The 20,092-nt window shown below is 38.5% G+C and overlaps 1 protein-coding gene across 1 annotated transcript in view; it reads right to left on the reverse strand.

The window, feature by feature from the left end:
* LOC126248471 (klarsicht protein) overlaps positions 1 to 20,092 on the reverse strand; it is an 892,903-nt gene that overhangs the window by 52,436 nt on the left and 820,375 nt on the right. The window contains exons 20-21 of the mRNA XM_049949484.1: positions 16,703 to 16,854; positions 10,387 to 10,582 (exon numbers count right to left, since the gene is read on the reverse strand). Coding sequence (XP_049805441.1) covers positions 10,387 to 10,582; positions 16,703 to 16,854 — 348 coding nt within the window. The remainder of the gene's footprint in view (positions 1 to 10,386; positions 10,583 to 16,702; positions 16,855 to 20,092) is intronic.

A 20,092-nucleotide genomic window follows, 5' to 3' on the forward strand; every position in this document is an offset into this window, starting at 1 on the left:
GTAGCAGGTCTATTATATTTCTCCAACAAGGGTTTTAGACAAGTCCCACTGACTTTTACCGAAATCACTTTTGTATATAAGATATGAAAATGTGGGAGTGTTATCACTTTTAAAAGCAAATCAGTCTATCAAGTGTGGCAAATTCTCCATCCTATTATGAACACTCACCTTTCTGGAAATCCACAGAAAATGAAAATGACATTTATCCTTTCCTCAAACTAAGAAAATATATCCAACTGATAATCATGCTGCACCTCTGGTTGCATGATAAGACATACAAAATAAATGAAAGGTTTATGCATATCAGTGATACCAGAATTATGATCATAAACGTATTACACATTTCATCCTTTGGCATTTTGTTGTCAGATTGAATATCATCTCAGGAAAGTTTCCAGTATAAATAAATAATGCATAATACTGCCACAGGTACAACATTTAGTGCAACATGTGCCCATAATCACAAAATCAACTCCCATCAGATATTGTTTTAGTACATGTATCGCATTCTTACAGGCCTAATTTCCAATGGTACTCACATGATATGAATATGCTATACTTTTAACAAATCTAAGTGGTATCTTTTAATTGCTTCTACAAAGAACTTCAAACCCCAAATGTGACTAAATTTGATTTTACCATGAGTGAAGACTTATACTAATTTGTGACTGTTCAATTTTTTGTTGTTATATATAGTGAAGATCAAGTACTCCGATGAACCATTAGACTATCATGGCAGACATTTTCCTAACAAGTTAGCAATTGCCATTTTCTCAGGCATTAAACAATATTATTATGTTGCAAAGTAGTTACAACCACCAGGAGATTTCTAACCAACACCAAAAGTCAATCAATGAAAATTCTATCCAGCATACACATTGAATAGTATGTGTATTATATATAAAATTGTTTGACATAGGTTTTATGATCTTCATACAATTGGTTCATATTGACAAATACTTAATGAGTTAAATTTAAAAATATTTCAAAAACTACCAGTCGTAATCTCAGCATTGTACTGTATTTGTGTATTACTTGGATGCTATATTTGCATCCAGCTGATGATGCCTTTTGGTGTCTTCAGCTGTGGGTGTAGTTGCACAGGAAATGAATACTTCGCGTAAGTAATGCAAGGTTATCATAATTTTTTCTTATCAACTCAAGCAACAGAATATATTATAATCTTCTCTACCAGTATCTATGACTAACAGTAACAGGCAAATCATTTTTTTCAGCTAACATTACTGCATACGAATGAGCATTGTCTAATTGTTATTACAGTGGTCTCACTAATGAAGACAAGAGGAATGAAATGAAAGATTATCTGGACTTAAGGCTAATTTAATTTCTTCCATAAAGTCAGTTCCTACTGACTGAGGTAACACACATTAATACACTGTGTACAATCCAATGATTAGACACACATTATGCAGTACTGCGCAACATAGAAGAGGAAACAGAGTAAAGGAGGCAGCTGTCAATAAATGAGAGAATGAATGTCTAAAGGAATGGGTATCAGGAAAAAGAGATGAGAGAGGGGTGAGGCTCAAAGAGAATTCTGTTGCATATATTATTTCAGTAGTCTACTCTCTTACACTTATGATAAACAACAGTTAATGCATCAGGAACTAGCTTCCTCCAGGTCTGTGTGTTGCCACTATTCGTACAAAACAACCTCCTACAAGAAGACAGAATCATCAGTGAACAGTCAGGGAGCTACTCCTGTTGTCTGCTGTCATTCACATTCAACTACACAATACACTATGAACATGATATCAGGGGTGGAAGTGCAGATATTTCTATTGTCAACTGGGGACAGTGTGTTAAACAACATTATAATAGTGTTCACTTCATTTGCAGGCTGGTAATTGTTGCTATTACAAATGGCATGTTTTTATCTTGGTTAGTAACTATGTACACATTGCACAAAAAAGTCACCAATGTTTATTTTCTCCTGGGCAGTAGGTATGCTATTGTAGTGTGGATGTGTGGACACAAAACAGATAGTCTGTACTGACAGGTGTGCAGCTACGACAGTGTATCATACATTGCTTGAAGATATGTAGTCAAGGAAGAAGTGGCCTTGCAAACACATCAGTTGGACTGGTCAACAATGACCCAATAATTATATATAACAAAGGCTTCATAAAAGTCAGCTATCATAATGCACTCACTACAGCTGCATTTCATTTTTCTAGATCAATTGTTATAATGTGTTTCAGCAGACTGTCATCAGATTATGTCACAAAAATTTAAAAAAAAATGAAATTATATGCTGAAGTAACAAAATAGTGAGAGATCCTGACAATTCATTCATTGGGTAAGGAACCCAATATCCTCTACAGTCATGATTCCATGTGTGGTTCCTGTTACACCTATAGGATTCACAACTCAATTGACCCAGCATCACAGATGAAAGAAAGAATTATATTAAGGCTATGTAACAGTGCTTACAGGCAATACACAGGTCACAACTGCCAATTTTTCACTTGTAATGGGAGGATTACTTGCACATCTATTCAAAGTATAATGTACAGTTGTGTTGTATCTTAAAAACGGCTGGTTCTCACAAAGGAAGTACAAAGTATTAAGTGACAAGGTATTTTATCTTCCTACCAAATCTACTATATAAGTTACACCTCAGTCAGCATATACAGTAACTGAATACAAGCTTATTTTGCAGGAAATGAAATGTGTACAATGGTGGAAAGTAATTGTGCTGCCAAATTGTCAAAGGAAAGAAAAAGGGCAGTGATGATGTATCAGTAGTAGGTGGAAAGCATAAAACCACTGTGTGTTGAAATGATACCAGTACCTTCACTGGAAAAAAAAAAAATGAAGCCGCAGGTCTCCAACTTACATTAATGATAGAAGATAAAAGAAAACACAAGCTAAACTTCTGAAGAGCATGCACAAGAGACATTACTTTAACTGACTAATATAAATTCAGAGGGAATTTATAAACTTCAGTAACCATTGCCTGAAACAAAAATGTCCAACATGTTCTTATTTCTGTTTTCCATTTTTCTGCATTTAGAAATAGTCTTCATCCCGTGGTTAACAAATAAGGTCGGTTGGTTTATTTGGGGGAGGGGACCGAACAGCAAGGTCATCGGTCTCATTGGATTAGGGAAGGATGGGGAAGGCAGTTGGCTATAACCTTTTAAAGGAACCATCTTGGCATTTGCCTGAAGCCATTTATGGAAATCGTGGAAAACCTACATCAGGATGGCGGGACTTGGGTTTGAACCATCGGCCTCCCTAATGCAAGTCCTGAGTGCTAACCACTGCGCCACCCTGCTTGGTAGCAAATATGGTATGTTATGAATTTGTTGCTCTTGGTGTCAGCGAATTAACAATATGAACCTTATCCATACAGGTAACAGGTTTTCTTTTTCACCTTTTGCACATAATCTCAAATCTCCAAACCTCAATACAATTTAATGATATATAACGAAGGGTTTAAGTGGCAAAGAAAACCTTCTACATTTAACATGCAAGTATCTTGCTTCCCATAGTGCAAACAACAAAAGCAAACATTCTAGGTGTAAGGCTAGAAGCAAAAGTTTAAGCTGATGCCCGTATCCCACATTTTATGTGAAAGTGTGTTAAAACATTGACATCATGCAATAAAGCTGCTGTAGAAACATCTTGGCAACATTAAAAGGCACAGAAAAAGAAAATAATATTCTTGGTTTAAGTTCTTAAACACAACCATCACTACAGTAATATGCCTGTCTTCTCTATTAATGTGTGGCAGCATGAATGTATACGTCACAAACCTCAACTCTCTCATTATCAGTGAATATGTGAACACTATTAGATACCTGGATAAGGGTTTAGCAACCTTTTTTACAGTTCACCATTTGATGAAGAATGTTAGAGCATGCAGCAAGACTATTTAAGAACATAACAAGAGGTCTAAATCTGTAAGTTTATATTAATGTTCATAAATACAAAAAGCATGTAGTAAAGACCAGAAACTGTAAAAGTAGAACTATGACTAAAACACAGGGACATGTTAAACCAGTCTTTGCGACATATCCAGAATTGACTCCTTCTTTACAAGGTAAAAATAAATAAAATCACATTACATAATGATGTTGACCAAATCACAGTTTTCAATTAATGGGAATATAGATTTAACTTCTATATTTCTCTGTTTCTGAAACATGTTACTCTTTAAAGTCTTGTTTCAAGTTTTGTTTTTGCAAGGATGTTTTTTATTAAACTGTAGAGAGTAGTGACTTCCATTAGGCAAAAACTCTTTATAACAAACTATATTTCACAATTTATCCATAGCGGCTCAAACAGTTGATATACTTCAATATGGTTTATTTCTTCATTTGCAATTAGGAGATGATAATTGCTGATGTAGCTATGATTCACAAAGCTTACATGGCTACTTGTTCACTTTCCAAAGAGCCATAGCATGATGACTGATAGAAGTTGCTGTTTTATTACAAGTTGAAAGATTGTGTATGGCTTTGGAACAATGTTCACTCACTTACTCCTTAGCTTCAAACAACATTTAGTAGTATGCCGATGTTTTTGTAGAAATATCATTTCCAGGTTAACTCCACTGTGACAAGTTGTAACATGTAAGTAATCTGCTGATGAGTCTGATGCTGCTTCATGAAGGGTAACAGCTTCAAATCCTTCCACTCCCATTCATGGAAAGGCAGCTGTGATTCAGAGCCAAGGTCACAGAATAATGGTAAATGTGGTAACATGCTGTGACACTGTGAAGGAGCAGAACAAGCTACTACAGCCACTTGCTATATCTAGAAAGGGAGCTGTTGTCTACAAAATAAAAAATATGGCCAGCATGAAGACGCTCCTGAAGCTCAGTAATACACTTCCTGGCGAATCACCAGTAATGCATGGAAAGAAGAAGAGGTTAGTTTAGGTAATTCTTCTATTTCACAGTCTTCAATAAACTTTTCTATCCATGCGAATTATTTTAATGTGTGTATTTGATTACAGCCAAACCAGTAATTTTTTAGAACATTTCTCGTGGAGAAACAGAAGTCTGGCTAAAAGTGTTCTAAAATGGATACCACACAGTCTTGACAACAAAAACACTTATTTTGATGATAACCAGTTTGGGTCAGTGTTTGACCATCGTCAAACTCTCATAACATGATGGTAGGCAGTGGCGATGAATGGAGAGTGTGTTTCAACTCCATTAACATCAACTGCCTGAGCTTGGTATGAAGGTCTGAGGATGGTAAAATACTGACCAAAACTGGTTACCAACGAAATAAATGCTTTTGTGGTCAAGACAGTCTGGAATACATTTTAGAGTACTGCCAAATCACTTTAAAGAGAAGTACAACTATATATTGCATAGATTGTGAGATATATAGTACTTATAATTGGTTTAGTGTACAATGGTTTCACTGTATCTACAGGGTCTCTTCCATTTTCTTTCCTTAGGAGAGTTGATGGAAAAATATGAGTTAGATGACTGTAACAAGCATGTCATACAAGATTTCATAGATGAATTTTATGCCATACAGAAAGTTGTACTGTGCATCAGGAAACTGTTGCCTGTGTTACAAGAAAAGATTAGATGCAGATGCAGTACTAAAGTCAATGGGTTTCTTGTGGAGAAAAGTGCAAAACAAACTAACTGTGTTAACAGAACATGAAGTCATTGTAGACTTGTATTCCCAATTCCTAGTGGAAATGAAAGAGAGGGTTGAATAACAATGTTGTGTGTAAAATGCTGGCAACACAAATAAATAGATAGTGTTACAGCATGGGAAGTGCTTTAGAAGGACTTACAGTTGCAAGTATGGTTCCAAAAATGTTTTTCTAAGATATGCTCAGCTACAGTTCTGGGCTAGATCTACACAGAGCAACTACTATGGCCAAATGAATTCTATTAATTTCAAAAAATGGTTTCAGGAATGAATTTTGCCAAACCTTCTCAAAAATTAAGAGACATTTCTGAGAACACAATATAACTGGGTAGATGCTCCCTTTCAATCCATCACTGCACAGTCCTAGACAGGGTGTCATAATAACACGAAATGCTTAGAAACTGTATTGGACAAATGATGGCATCATGGAAGTTGCCATCAATTTATATAATTATTAATGTGGACACAGCTCACTCACTCAAGTAGTGATGAATATGAACAATCGAGGACGGACAAATGTGTTGGAGGCAGTTCAGGTGAAACTGACAGCCTTGTGTCAATCTGTCCCAGGATGTAATGTTCTGGTAGTTCCATTTTTAAGATTTAAATTAGATATTTTCGTGAAAAGTAAAAAAATGAAGAAGACATTGTTGGCAATTTATTCATTGTTGTGCAAACTTGATGAAGTAGATCTGATTTTAATACTTCATTTGTGTTGTCACAGTGTTTATAGGTGCTTTATAATTATTAAAGGTACTTGAAATCCATATTTGCAGCTAATGAAAAATGAGCAGGCAGAAATCAGACAAAAATGCAACTACTGACGATGTGTTAAATGGAAAAACGAAACTTTTCAGCTAAGAAAATATTCATTTTTAGTGGTAGCAAAGAGGCTTTTAGGTACTTGTAATAATAATGACATATGCAATAGCTGCTGTGTGTTTTGTAACAGAGGAACTTCATTGAACGTATCATCAAATTAAAACCACTTAAAACTCTAATACATACAAAATTTCTGTGATCTTTAACTCAGTGGGTTACATCTGCTTTTGTTTACTGGCTCGAAGGCACACTAAACACACTATCATCTGCTAACTATGGTTGGTTCGGACTGCTGCGACAAAACTGGTATCAGTAACAACTGAGGCCTTCCAACATACATCTAAACGATAATCATCAGCTGCCGCACTGTGGCTCTTTAGAAAATGATCAAGTAGAACATGAAATTCTGTAATAGTGCACATTGCTGTCTTTTAGAAAACTGTATTCACCAGGCTTATGTGTAAGTACGCCCTATTTAACAACTTTCCCATCACCTCTTTTCGTAGAATTAATAGTAAAATGGGAAGTAAAGCATTTTCTGTCTTCATCTGTTTTTTTATGAATTATAACTCAATGATGATGGAAGAATATTTGTCATGCTTGCTTCTGTGCAAAATCAAGGAATATGTAACCAGTTAACAACACTATCACAATCCTTTGTGCCATATGAAGTAAGTTACATTATAAATCACAAAACTGCTCCAGCTCAGAATTTACTAATGATAGAACTTAAAGATTACTACATTTTCTCTAATTTAGATACAAATTTCATCTATATTCAGCAATATAAATTTGCACGTCAACCTAAAACAAACACTTTTTTTGCAATAGTACAGCTTCACAGAAGCTACATTTGTTACACTGTGAAGCATTCAGAATTTTCTTTTTCATAACTACACAATACGACTAATGTGTATAAAATCAAAAATAAGCTATTTGTTCTTGTATTGCAAATTTACTCATATGGATTATCGAGACTGTGGTCCTGAGTAATTCTATTTTATCAAGGGAATGAAAGATTTTTTTTAAAAGTTTATCTTCTTTGCTAATCCTTTTATTATTGTTAGGTAATGTAAGAATTAAAGGGTTGTGGTAAGCATATTTGAACAGAAACTTTTTAAATAAACACCTTTATTAATACAGTACATTCTTTAGTAAGTACAAGTTTAAGTCATTTAACATGAACTGCATAGTGATGAGAGCGTTCACTTTTAAAACACATCTAAACTGCAAACAACATGCAAACATAAAACACCATGCAATGAAGCATTAACAAATATCTTGAGTTTCAATGAATCAATGCACAATAGTTTAACACAGTGCTGCCAACTGTTTCAGCATGCAAGAACTCTCACTAAAACAAAACAAAAAATCAAGATGATACTGCCTAACTTCCAGTTCCTCCAGTTACTGACTCACGCATTCTTGTGTCACTATGTAAGTTCTAGACATTCATTTCACTAACAGTGGCAAAGTATAGCTTGTTTTATACATGCAGATAGAGGAAATCAAATGCCTCATTTTTCCACCTACCTTGTTACTTATTGAAAACATCAGCACTGCTTCAATCAGTTGCCAGCACATTAAATTTTCTTGTGAATAGATTTCTACTCATTAGTTGTATGAAATTACAAAGAATTATTAATTCTGCCTAATAATGGAGTGTACTATGCCTGTTTACATAAAGAGTGAAAATAGAAATGATATACTGCAAGCAGGATACTCCAGTATTTGTCTAATACGAGCAGCTCACAATACTAAGTTTTAATGAGAAATTTGTTTTCTCCCTTTTACTGTACATACATATTAAATTCAAGGTTACAGTATTTTCCCCCTCAACATTCCATTGATTATTTAAGATTATTTTTCTATAAATTTCCCTCTTTTATCACCTTTTAGATCGACAGATAATGACTATTCTACACTGTAAATCTGGATAAGGTGAAGTAAAAGAGGATGATATTTCTTCTATCACTTGTGCAAGGTAGCAACATCAGGTACTGTACAAAATTACACAATCAAAACATTTATCAGGCTCCTAAGAACTAAATTCTCAGATGTACATTTTTCATATATTCAACAAACTTTTAAGAAACAATAGTAATAACAACGACAATAACAAAACTGACAACAAGAACCTGCATGTTACAATTATGACCACGGTAGGTGAACGAAAACTTGCTTGCCACACTATTTTGGCAATAAGCTCAACCTTGTCCACTCATGCTGAAAGAAAATTCTCTCTTCAATCAACAATACAATCATAGGTTGGTAGTGAATTATTGTGACACACATACCACTAAATTTTATATATATACTACTTAAGCACACTTTTCAAATGGTGAAATGTAATCAAGGTTGTTTCACAGGGGCAGAAGTTGGTTAATGGAGAACACTTCAGTCATATCTGCATCAAACTGATACCACTTTCTTCCAGTGGCATAAAAATTTTGGTCAGGATATATATTTCTTCTACACTGACAGCAGATGCATTGCCTGTTCCAGCTTCAGATCATATTAAAATTCTCTGCTCAATGCATTACATCTAAGAATTTCCCAGATCCTTAACTTCTCTCTAAGAACATTTCTGTGGCATTATTTATATTTCAAATAAAATGTTTCATTCCAAAATTTTAGTTGTGGCAATACAGTCAGGATGTTGTAAGGTGAAACAGTCACAGAGAACTGATTCCATTAAGTCCCGCCACCCACCACTGTACAAGTATCACACAGAATCGAAGCCTTGGCATTATAAAGAGTTTCTTAAAACAACAGCTAACTCCATTATCACAACAAGTTTATACTGCATTTTTGCCAAAGAAGAGTAGGTTTCTCTGAGAAACAGACCCTCTAACTGCTCAACTTTCTTAGCTATGTGTTTGCTGTCAAAAGTGTACAAGTTTTGGGAAGCATTCTGACATAAGATCTGCAACATCAATTCAGTTGGTAAGATGTTATGAGAGTAGTCTTGGATCACAAGAATGAACATACGAGTTTTTTACATGAGAGTAACAGGATCTGCACTCTCATATTTTCTTGTAACCAAACAAAAATTTCATGAAGCACCAACACAAAAGACAAGAAAATAATGAAAGAGGTATGGCAAAAACACTTCAGTGCGAAAAAAGACAAGACTAAAACCCAGATTTCCACTCAAAACCTTATCAGGATGTTCATTACCATTTGTATTTCATATCAGTTAGTGCCTACATGGATGTAGAAAAATTTGTTATTTGTAATAGTGAAATCCTTTAATTTTGTACTTTAGATGTCTTTAGATGGCAAGAATGGCATAATTCCTCCATGTCAACACTTTTGTGCTATGTAAACACTATCTAAACCATACCTGAAAAATGAAAGAGGTAATTGCATCACTGTCCCATTAATACCATTTGTGCAATTACTTTGAAAATACGGGACAGCAAAAGTTCTTCCTCTTTCAAATTGCTACAAAAGTTGGTGAAGCAGACTAAAACCTGAAGCCAATTCTACCAATGCAAATTCCTGAGAGTCCTCTTGAGCATTATGATACAATACTGAGTAATGTTCTCAATTAAACTCAGCAAAGATGAATATCAAACTTAATATTTCTACACTTTCACTCCTAATATAAGATGAAATTATATCCTCCAAAACAATTGCAATAATAAAAAAAAAATAAAAAATAAAAAACCCAACTGAAAACTACTGAATGTACAAGATGTGCAATCTCAGGTACATGCAGGTGCGTTCTCAAAATTCATTGCTCGCCACTCCACAGTAATTGGTAACATTCAGGGGCCACTACAATTTAAGATATGAATAATGACCAGATGGTGAAACTACTGAACCACATCCATAAGACTGTAATAATTATGAGAAGAGAGGCAGAGGCAGTAGCAATAATGGCCAGACATAATGGGCGACAAGGCCTGACCTGACATAGTGCTTCTTGCTTCTCAGACAGCACACGAGCCACCTCAGGCTGCAGCTGGCCTCCACGAAGTGCTGCATCCAGCATATGTAATGTCATTCGATCATTGCACAGTAGACCTTGCAGTTCTGTCATGTTTGTGTCAAACTGTTGCCACGTCTGTGCAGCTCGTTGCAATACTGCCAGTTGTTGAGTAACCCTGTAAAGTGAAAAATTATTCACATAAAACATTAACTGCAAGAACCACCACAAATCTGCCGTCACTGATTAAATACTAAAACATAAATTACTATAATAGTTGAGAATAGCTGACGTGTCAGTCACACAAGTCTACTGCAAGAAAATGGGCATACTCCCAGCATACTTTCAAATACTGAAATGATTACTGCATAACAGTTGTGATGCAGATTTTAATGCACGAGTTTCTTGAACATGGATTGTAAGTTAGTAATACAGTGAAGTACTTTCTGATTTGAGAGATACTACGTAAATGATGTTCTTGTCATTGGCCTACCAAAAGAAAACTGGTGTTTATATGAAACTGAGGCACAATTGTAACTCACATAGTACCAGCTGTTGAAGTATGACTGTAATTACAGGTGGCTAAAGAAGAGAAGTCTCTACAAAATATAAGAGACTGAAGTGGCCGAAATGGCAATGAAGCCTACTACTAAATATTGTTCTCACTCCACATTTGAATCTAAGAGCATACAAGAAAACCCACAAGAAATGTAATTACACTGAATTTTCCAGCCAGCACTACTGACATAGCACCCAGTACTCTAACATTTGGAAGGATGGCAGTTTAAATCCCAGTCCAGCCATCCTGATTTGGCTTTCACATAGTTTCTCAGAATTGCTTAAGGTCCCAGTAGGGTTCCTTTGAAAAAGGCATGGCAAATTTCCTTTGCCATCCCTCCTGAATCTGAATTGATGTGCAGTTTCTAGAAGATCTATTGTTTGACGGAATGTTAAAACCTAATCTTGCTTTTTTTTTTCTGGAATAGCTCTGATCAACAGACAGTTTACATTTTGAATAAAGAGCTTTCTGATGTCCACTTCAAAATGTTCAACTGTGTTGTAGGTACTTTTAATGTAAGACAAGAGCAGTTTGTGCAAAAATTTATTCACATACTTCTGACTAACGATTTCAACATGGAAAGCCAAATGAGGATAACTTGAGTGTGGAATCAGGTAACGATGTCTTGCGCTTACTTTCCTGTGTGTTGTATTCAAAATCAACGAGAGTGTTCCAATACAAATCTACCTCCTGTTGATTTGGAACTCCATCCCTACAGCATATATAAAATTGATTCTGTACTATAAAACACTGTGTGTGACTTACAGGGATTCCACAGTTCCTGTTTGGCCCAGTTTTGATTTAAGAAATTCCAATATGACAAAACCCCTACCTGAAGTTACATGCCAAACACAAGATAAAATTACAACAACAACCACAACAGTGTATTCCTATCCAACTATAATTGAAAAATGGTCTTTAATACTTAGATGTTAAACTCTCAGACCCTGCTACCCAATCACGTCAACTAGGTCTCCTAGAAAGTCATATGAATTTATCTCCAATCCAAAAAGATGACATTTCTCTCTCAACATAATGATCATGTGTACAAATCTAAGAGCATTATAATAATGTAATACAAGACACGTCACAGCAAGATGAATTTTCTCACTCCTTTGCACCATATTTCTTGGTGACAATATTCTGCGTCATAAAGGTAACATTCATCACATAAAATCATCCGCTGTCAAGATAGCCGCAAGAGCTTTGAACTATATGGGTATTCTGTACTTTCAAAGTGAACTGCAAAAAGTTTTCTCTGCAAATAGCATGTAATACAAAGATGAGAGCACTCAACTCAACAGTACGGAATAACGTAACTGTTTCAGTTTTGATGGTTTTCTGGATAATGTTGAATGCCATATCTTCAAAAGTTGCTGCATATTAATAAACACCATTGGGAAGTTGCTGAAACTACCAATGTCATGTCGTCCTCATTTACGAACTCTACAAAAATGAATATATTTGGCACAAGCAGCACTGGAAAGAGAGAGACCAAAAATTATCATTCTTTACCTAATGACTATGGACAAGAGGCATAACAAATTATCTCAAAACATTATCCTCAAATCTTTCTTGCAAGAGTGTTGAGTGTGAACTTATGTACAGTTTGCAAAGTGGCTGTTCAAAGAACTGTACAACATGAGGAAGAAACCAAAGAATCCTTAAATCAGTTAAATCCAAGTCTTCATGGCCAGAAATCAATTACTAATTACAGAGTCAAGGAAATATTCCAGCTGTCCACAGCTAATAAAACTACTGTAACAGGAGAAATGGCAAATCAACTGGATTTGTTGTATACTTCCAAAACAACAATGCTGCTGAGGGAGCCACACACTGCCACCCTCCGTCTCCAGCATCTATACAAATTCCATTAGTCACGTCTGATATTTAGCTGCTGCAGAAAGTGTTACAGAGAAATCCCAAATCAATAATTTACACAAAACGTAGAAAATGTGAAAGTAATCTCAAACAATGTAATGTCCACAATAACAACTAGACCATTAAAAATAAAACTAAAGAATGAAATCCATGTGACACTATCTTCTGCACACATAGAGATGACAAAGATATTAAAAACAACACCCATAAAACTGGGGACTATCCTTGGAAGGAAGCAACAGTCTTTGCCATTTTTTTCCTTTTACTGCGAACTCATTCTGGCATCCATCAAGTGATATTCCTCAGCAGGAATCCACACATCATTTTGTATATAAATATGGCAACTTACATTTGAATTACACTGCTGTAAATGCATTTATGTGAACTGCATTGGTAAGCCACAATGGCTTCAGAAGTAATTATTGATTTGCAACCAAGACTGTTTCTAACCAATACTGTTAAGCAATGGTTTGCTGTATGCCACATATGGATTGGAAGAATTTTTATTGATTTGGGATCTTTCGTTTGAGGGTTCCTACCAAATCAAGGTGGCAGGTTATAACTACTTAGGAAGTCGAATATTGCTTCTCATAAACAAAATGCAAAATTTGCCACAAGCCATTGTTACATTCACACATAACATCATCACTATTGTCTTTGATGTTACTATAAAAGTAGTGGCCTGTTCACACTGTAATAAATTACATCGGAAGAGTCAGAGGACTTTCAACAATATTAACTTCTTTGATCCTAGAATTTCATGAAAAACAAAAAGCACTAATGGTTCAGAAGAATAACTGAATTAGCATGCTAGGTGTACAGTTATGAATATTGCTGTGGCTATTGCACTTCAGTGAAAACTTCTGGGCTGAGAGGTTGTGGTAGATTTGTACAACTATTCTGTGACATTTTGTCCCCATCTACGGGACACATATTTGCAAATATATCGGTAACTGCACAAATAATAAGCCTTGAGGGTGTTAAGTTAGGTGAGGTGAGAGAATTGGATTGGGAAAGGAGTCTCTGGAAGTAGAAGGTAATTTTGTTATTTTGACAGAAAAATAACTGACATGGATACAGCAGAAAGATTATGAGATGCAGACAAGTAACAGTCAGAAACTTTTTTCTGAAGAAGGAAAAAATCTATTAACATCTAATGTAAATTTAAGAGTTTGGATGTCTCTTCTGAAAGTATTTTCCTGGATTGTTGCATTTTATGGAAGTAAAAAGTGAACAATAAGCAGTTCTGATGAGAGAATACAACATTTATTGAATATGGTGCTACAGAAGACTGCTCAAAATTAGATGGGTACATTAGATGACTAATGATGATTAACTGAAACTGAATGAGGGTGGGGGGGTGGAATTTAGTGAAAAACTTGACTAAAGGCAGGGTGATTAAAACACAAACTAAGGTATCAAGAAGTAGTTAATTTCGTATTGGAGACAGAGAGATGTATAGAGGCAAAAGTAGTAGAGGGAGACCAAACCTGGACTATAAAAGCAAGCTGAAGTGAATGTAATTTTATGCAGAAATGTAGCAGCTTGCAAGAGAATAGACTAGGGTGGAGAACTGTGTCAATCCTGTGTTTGGACTGACAGTCACAACATAGCATCCTCATATTACAAGATGAATGGAACAACATGTGGCTGAAGTGAAAAGAGCTTTGGTTGCAGCAATCTGTAAACAAACATCTGACCAGCTGATCTGAATTGTTGAAGAAAGCTTTAATGAAAGCTTAAATATAATGTCCACACTATGGAGAACAGATTATACAAATTCCTGTCTGTGGAACTTCATACAGTAAGGAGAGGGAGGGAGGGGGGGGGGGGAGAGGGAGAGAGAGAGAGAGAGAGAGAGAGAGAGAGAGAGAGAGAGAGAGAGAGAGAGAGAGAGAGAGAGGGGGGGGGGGGGGGAGGGAGGGAGAGATCCAATTCTTCCTACCACTGACCAGTTTTCAAAAATTACATGAATCGAAAGTTCCTTTGTGCTCACTTCACTTCAGGCCACGAGAGGTACATGTTTACAGGTTTAGTTTGTTTCTCAGTCACCATTTGCAATCAACTAAATGTGAAAGCAAGATGCAGTAACTCTGCCTCTGAAGTGTGTGGCTTTTAGTAGTGAATACCAACGCAAATCGATATTAAGTGGAGGATTTGGCGTGTTTAACTCAATTGCAAGACTTGGCAAGGACGAGAGGACGCAATTTTAGTAACACTTTAGAAGGCAAGGCGCAGTAAAAACATCCAACAACAACTGACGTTCCCCTATCACGTCTCGTGTAAGGTGCAGAAAGAAAGCTCCTACACAGCCCCGTGTTTGTTTTGATTTGGCCAAGGGGAGAGCCGTGGGAGCCAATTTTTGTGGCGCCGGGGCGCCTTGAGAGATCATCACGCCGCCGGGAGGGTCAATATTTGCGCAGGCGAGCTGCAATAAGCCGACCTCTGCGGCCGGTCACTCCGGATTACACGCCATTCGTCTGCATGCTAATGCACGGCTCACCCCTCTGCATTTATCGCCTGCTACTTGAGCTGCCATCCTGACACTGCACCAACTGAGCAGAACTTTTCGTTTGGTTTAAAGAAGGTAAGAACAGACTGTAATCCTTGTGTGGGTCGCCATACAGACCACCACCGTTCTCTCTCCCAAAGCCGCGTACCATGTCTTTATGCTAGTCGGGTTCTGGGTTGTACGTTCTACACTGATTCACGCCTCCCGGTCCATACTTAGCCCGACAGACAGACAAGAGACACAGACTGGCTTAAGCCGAACATTTTGTTCCCCATACATCTCTAACGCTGGAAACAGTAACAACTTCGTTGTTATAAGCACATACAGCCTCTGCAGTAAGACAAGCGGTTGGCTTATGCAAGGCCCTTTCAATTTCAAATCACGCTTAGTATAATCTTCACAGATAACAAAGGTTACTTTCTCTACGTTAAATGCCAGCATGGTTTGTTTTAAAGAGTATTTTCATCAAACCGAGGTTGTACTATGTCTCTTCTAATGACCTCGTCAACCCTACTCTTTCGTCCTTCCAAAACATGGGCCTCACGGTAATGATACTGAATTCTTATAAACAAATCATAATTCACCTCGTCAATGAGCGAGCGTTAAACCCTGCTCTTTCTTAAGCTTCAGGATACGGCAATGTTTCATTCGAACACCATATTACCGTAATACACAGGTTTAAATACGAAAATATTACACGACATTTCAGCTTCACGAACACACAATCCAAAATGAAGCCTCCACGATTTGCTTCTATAAGCCACTCAGAGCTCAGGACAAGCGATGATTTGCCAGTGAAAGTCATAATAAGATGTGATTCCATACAAAGCGGGAAATCAGTATGTTAACGGAAAGTTAGCCAATGAAGTCCTTAACTGTGTCATCGAGAGCGTGAGTCTATTTAAGCGTGCAGCTATGAAGTATTACAGCGGTCTCAAATAGCAACTCGCTCCCCGCTGGAGACGGTCGCTGCAACGTTTAAGACCTCTAGTGTCACGTGCTATGACATACGCCACAGGGCCTGGATATTTCGTCAGCCCCGAGAGAGGTCTGTATGAAGTGATTGGCTGATATGAGCAAGGCTATGCTGGCTACATGTTCGTGACGCTCCAGTGCCGTATTTGATAATTTCCTTACTTAATCTTGCGTGTTGTGAAAACACGCAGTTTCATTGCAGCACTAAACCGAAGAGCACTCAAAAACGCGTCCTTTAAGACGATTTGTTCTTGAAAGTGTCAGGAAATGTTACGTCGGTCCACCTTCGTTCGTCGGAGGCACAATTCGATTCGAGCCAACCAACAAATAGGAGCGGCTAGCCTCTGCAGGCTGGGAGCTAGTGTACTTACCTCTGCACGATGTCGTCCCAGACGCGGTAGAGTTCGGCCACGTCGTCCTTGAGCAGCCTAGCCGGGTGTCCGGTGTCTGTGTGGTAGCGGTGCACCGCCACATTGAAGCGCAGCAGATCCGCCTTGCGATCCAGCAGGGACGTCAGCTCCACCTGCAACAAGATAAACATCATTGCCTTCTGCAGCACTAATTTTTCCATTTGTAATATTTTCATACTTCATCCATCCACTGACATACAACGCTTGCTGTTATTGCAGGACAGTCTTGCAGACGTCCGGTTTAGTCGCTGTGTCCTTCCAACCGGCATTTAGGCGGACAGAAGAAAGAAATACAATCAATGGCCCTTCTCTAGATCCAGGTATTCAGTCACTGAAGAAACCTGCACAAATGATAACGCAGTGGAGCCCTAGATAAGATCACCAGGAAAATTAACATTCAAGTGCAAAAACTTGTTCCAATTCAGCTCTTCACCTCACGTTATAACCAAATTATTTCAACAAAAAACAAGTTTTCAGATGGTAAAACGATAATTGCTGCTAAAGGAAACGCCCTATTTTCGAAGTCTGACGACTGGAGCAACAGAATGACAACGTAAACAGCTTTTAGCTTTTTTTGGTTGCTTCGAGCTACCGTAATTCAACTACACTGCCTTGTATACGACTTTCCGTAATGAATAACTGCTTAATGAGAAACGTAGCGAGAAACTGTATAAAATTCTTATGTTTCTTGCCTTTTCGCTTTCTGACATTATTTTACGGCATGCGATAGACAAGAAAAAATTTGATATATTTGGGCCGCACCTATCAAAGACTTCTTAACTTGTCAGCATAGTCTCTGTTTACCGAACTATGGCAAGTGAGGCTTACAGAGAATTTCACAAACGCCAACCAGCCATCCAACGTACCTATCCATCTCCTCCTCTCTCTCTCTCTCTCTCTCTCTCTCTCTCTCTCTCTCTCTCTCTCTCTCTCAAGTTATTCAGACTCAAAGTGATAGCTACCTGAAATCTGAACCAAGAGTGAACAACACTGGCTAATTATCACTATCGGTGGCAACTGGAATCTGGCACCGTATCTGAAAAATCAGTATCTATTCGTAACGCTGCTGGCCACTTCGTGGCAACGAAACTTAGTGAATCTAACCATCACACTCCGACCTAGGAATCCGAAGAACTATTCTACAGGGTGATTTTTTCCACCGTGTACAAACGCTAGGGATTGATCGATGAGAGAATACGGAACAAAATAGTTCTAATGAATTTGTGTCCGGAAATGCATGGTTTCCATACTAGAGACCATTTATTCCATCACACTATGTTACAGAGACAGCGCTATAATACAAGCTGTACCATTCAGCCACAATTACAGTAGGCATGGTTTCCACCTGCAGGGTGGTACTGTTCCTCATACGTCGTGCCCTAGCGCCCTCTACTGCCATAGTAACTGGTAATGTTGTGTCAGATTCACTTCTCTTGCTGACTCACCTTCCAATGGATGTGATACAGCGTTGTACACAATGGTTCAGTATTTGACTCCAGAGCTTACCGAAAAATTGCAACGGGCGGCGGGCAGCAAAGTTGTATCAGGAGACCGGTCCCCGCCGACAACAATCACAGCATTCAATGTTTGCGGCTGTGTGTCGCCATTTTTGTGAGGCAGGGTCATTTCAGAAAGCAGGAAATCATGAAGGACGTACCCGAAACGTTCGGACACCAGACTTGGAGAAAAATGTGATTAACACTGTGGTAGGCGAGCGCCGTGTCAGTACCAGGCAGTTGGCCCACCAGTACAGGGTAAGCCAGACGACCGTGCGGAACATTCTCCATGACAATTGTTACTGCCCTTATCACTTACAGCGTGCGCATGGCTTACTAGCGACAGACTTTCCACACCGGGAACAGTTTTGTCACTTGTTTATTCACCAGCCAACCACGATTCCGGGACTTGTGTCATCCATCCTATTCACAAATGAGGCCATATTTACGCGGAGTGGTATCTTCAACAACACAGTCATCTGTGGGATAGAATGCAGAACCCCCGTGGTATGGCGACCGTGAATCATCAGCAACGGTGCAGCCGGAATGTGTGGGCCCATATAACTGGCGACCGTATTTTGGGACCGGTCTTCCTTCCACGTCGCCTAACTTTTTCTTTAATTACGGTTTTAAGGCGCAAAACTGCAACGGTCGTAAGCGCCCATTCTGTGGGTTAGTAAAAAAAAAATTAATTCGTCAGCAATGGGATCGAAATTCTTGAAGGAGGGAAACTAAAAACGAAAGTAAAATAACTGCTATTGAAGGGGGATTGTTTTCCCCGTAAAAGTGCTTCAAATGGCCGTTGTCATCGTACTGACACTAATAAACTCAAGAAACTCAAGGACGCGATCGGCTGAGCGTGTGTCGTCTGCTAAAAGGGAAGATAGATCAGGCGACACCTGTAAAAGGTCGCGCAGTGGAATAAAATAGGGGCACTGAAGTAAAAGGTGTCTCGCCGTCCACCGTTGAGAGAAGTGGGAACAAAGCCGGGGGACGATTGCCACAAAGATGTAAATGGCTAAAAAGACAGTGCCCTATCTGGAGTCTGGTTAAAATTACTTCCTCCTCCGACGAGACCGGGAGGAAGGGATCCAAGCACAGGGAACAGGTTTTACGTCCCATAATTTATTATCGGGAAGTGCAGACCAATGTGTGTGCCATAAAAGAGCAACACGACTACATAAATCGTTCTGTACATCGGCAAAGGCAACCATGCGAACGGCGGGCCGAGTAAGAGACTGCAGTCTCTGCCGCTATATCGGCTGCCTCGTTTACGCGGATACCGACGTGCCCTGGGATCCAGAGGAATGCCACAGAGACGCCCCCCAAGTGGAGCATGTGTAGGCAGTCCTGAATCCGGTGGACCTGAAGGTGGACGGGATAAAGAGCTTGGAGGTTGAGAAGAGAGCTGAGCGAATCCGAGCATATAATATACTGTATCCGCTTATGGCGACGGATGTATTGGATAGCGTGGATAACATCGTAAAGCTCCGCGGTAAAAACCGAACACTGATCGGGGAGCCGAAATCTAACAGGGTTGTCGCCAATAATACAGGCACTCCCAACACCTAACGTGGTCTTTGCGGCGTCGGTGTAAATAAATATGTCAGCCTCCATTGGTACACACAGAGGAGCGAATGCCTGACGATAAACTATAGGAGGGGCGGGGGCATCCTTGGAAAGTTGACAAAGGTCACGGAGAACGCACGTCCGGGGGCGAAACCAAGGTGGCGCCGCAGCCCCATTGGTCAAGAAAGTTTTAAGAAACTGGAAGGAAAGGGAATGTAGCAGTTGACGGAAGCGGACTCCTAGTGGTGATAGAGAGGAAGGGCGGCCTACATACCCTAAAGAAAAG

The sequence above is a fragment of the Schistocerca nitens genome, chromosome 3 (assembly GCF_023898315.1).
Source record: "Schistocerca nitens isolate TAMUIC-IGC-003100 chromosome 3, iqSchNite1.1, whole genome shotgun sequence".
Lineage (NCBI taxonomy): Eukaryota > Metazoa > Arthropoda > Insecta > Orthoptera > Acrididae > Schistocerca > Schistocerca nitens.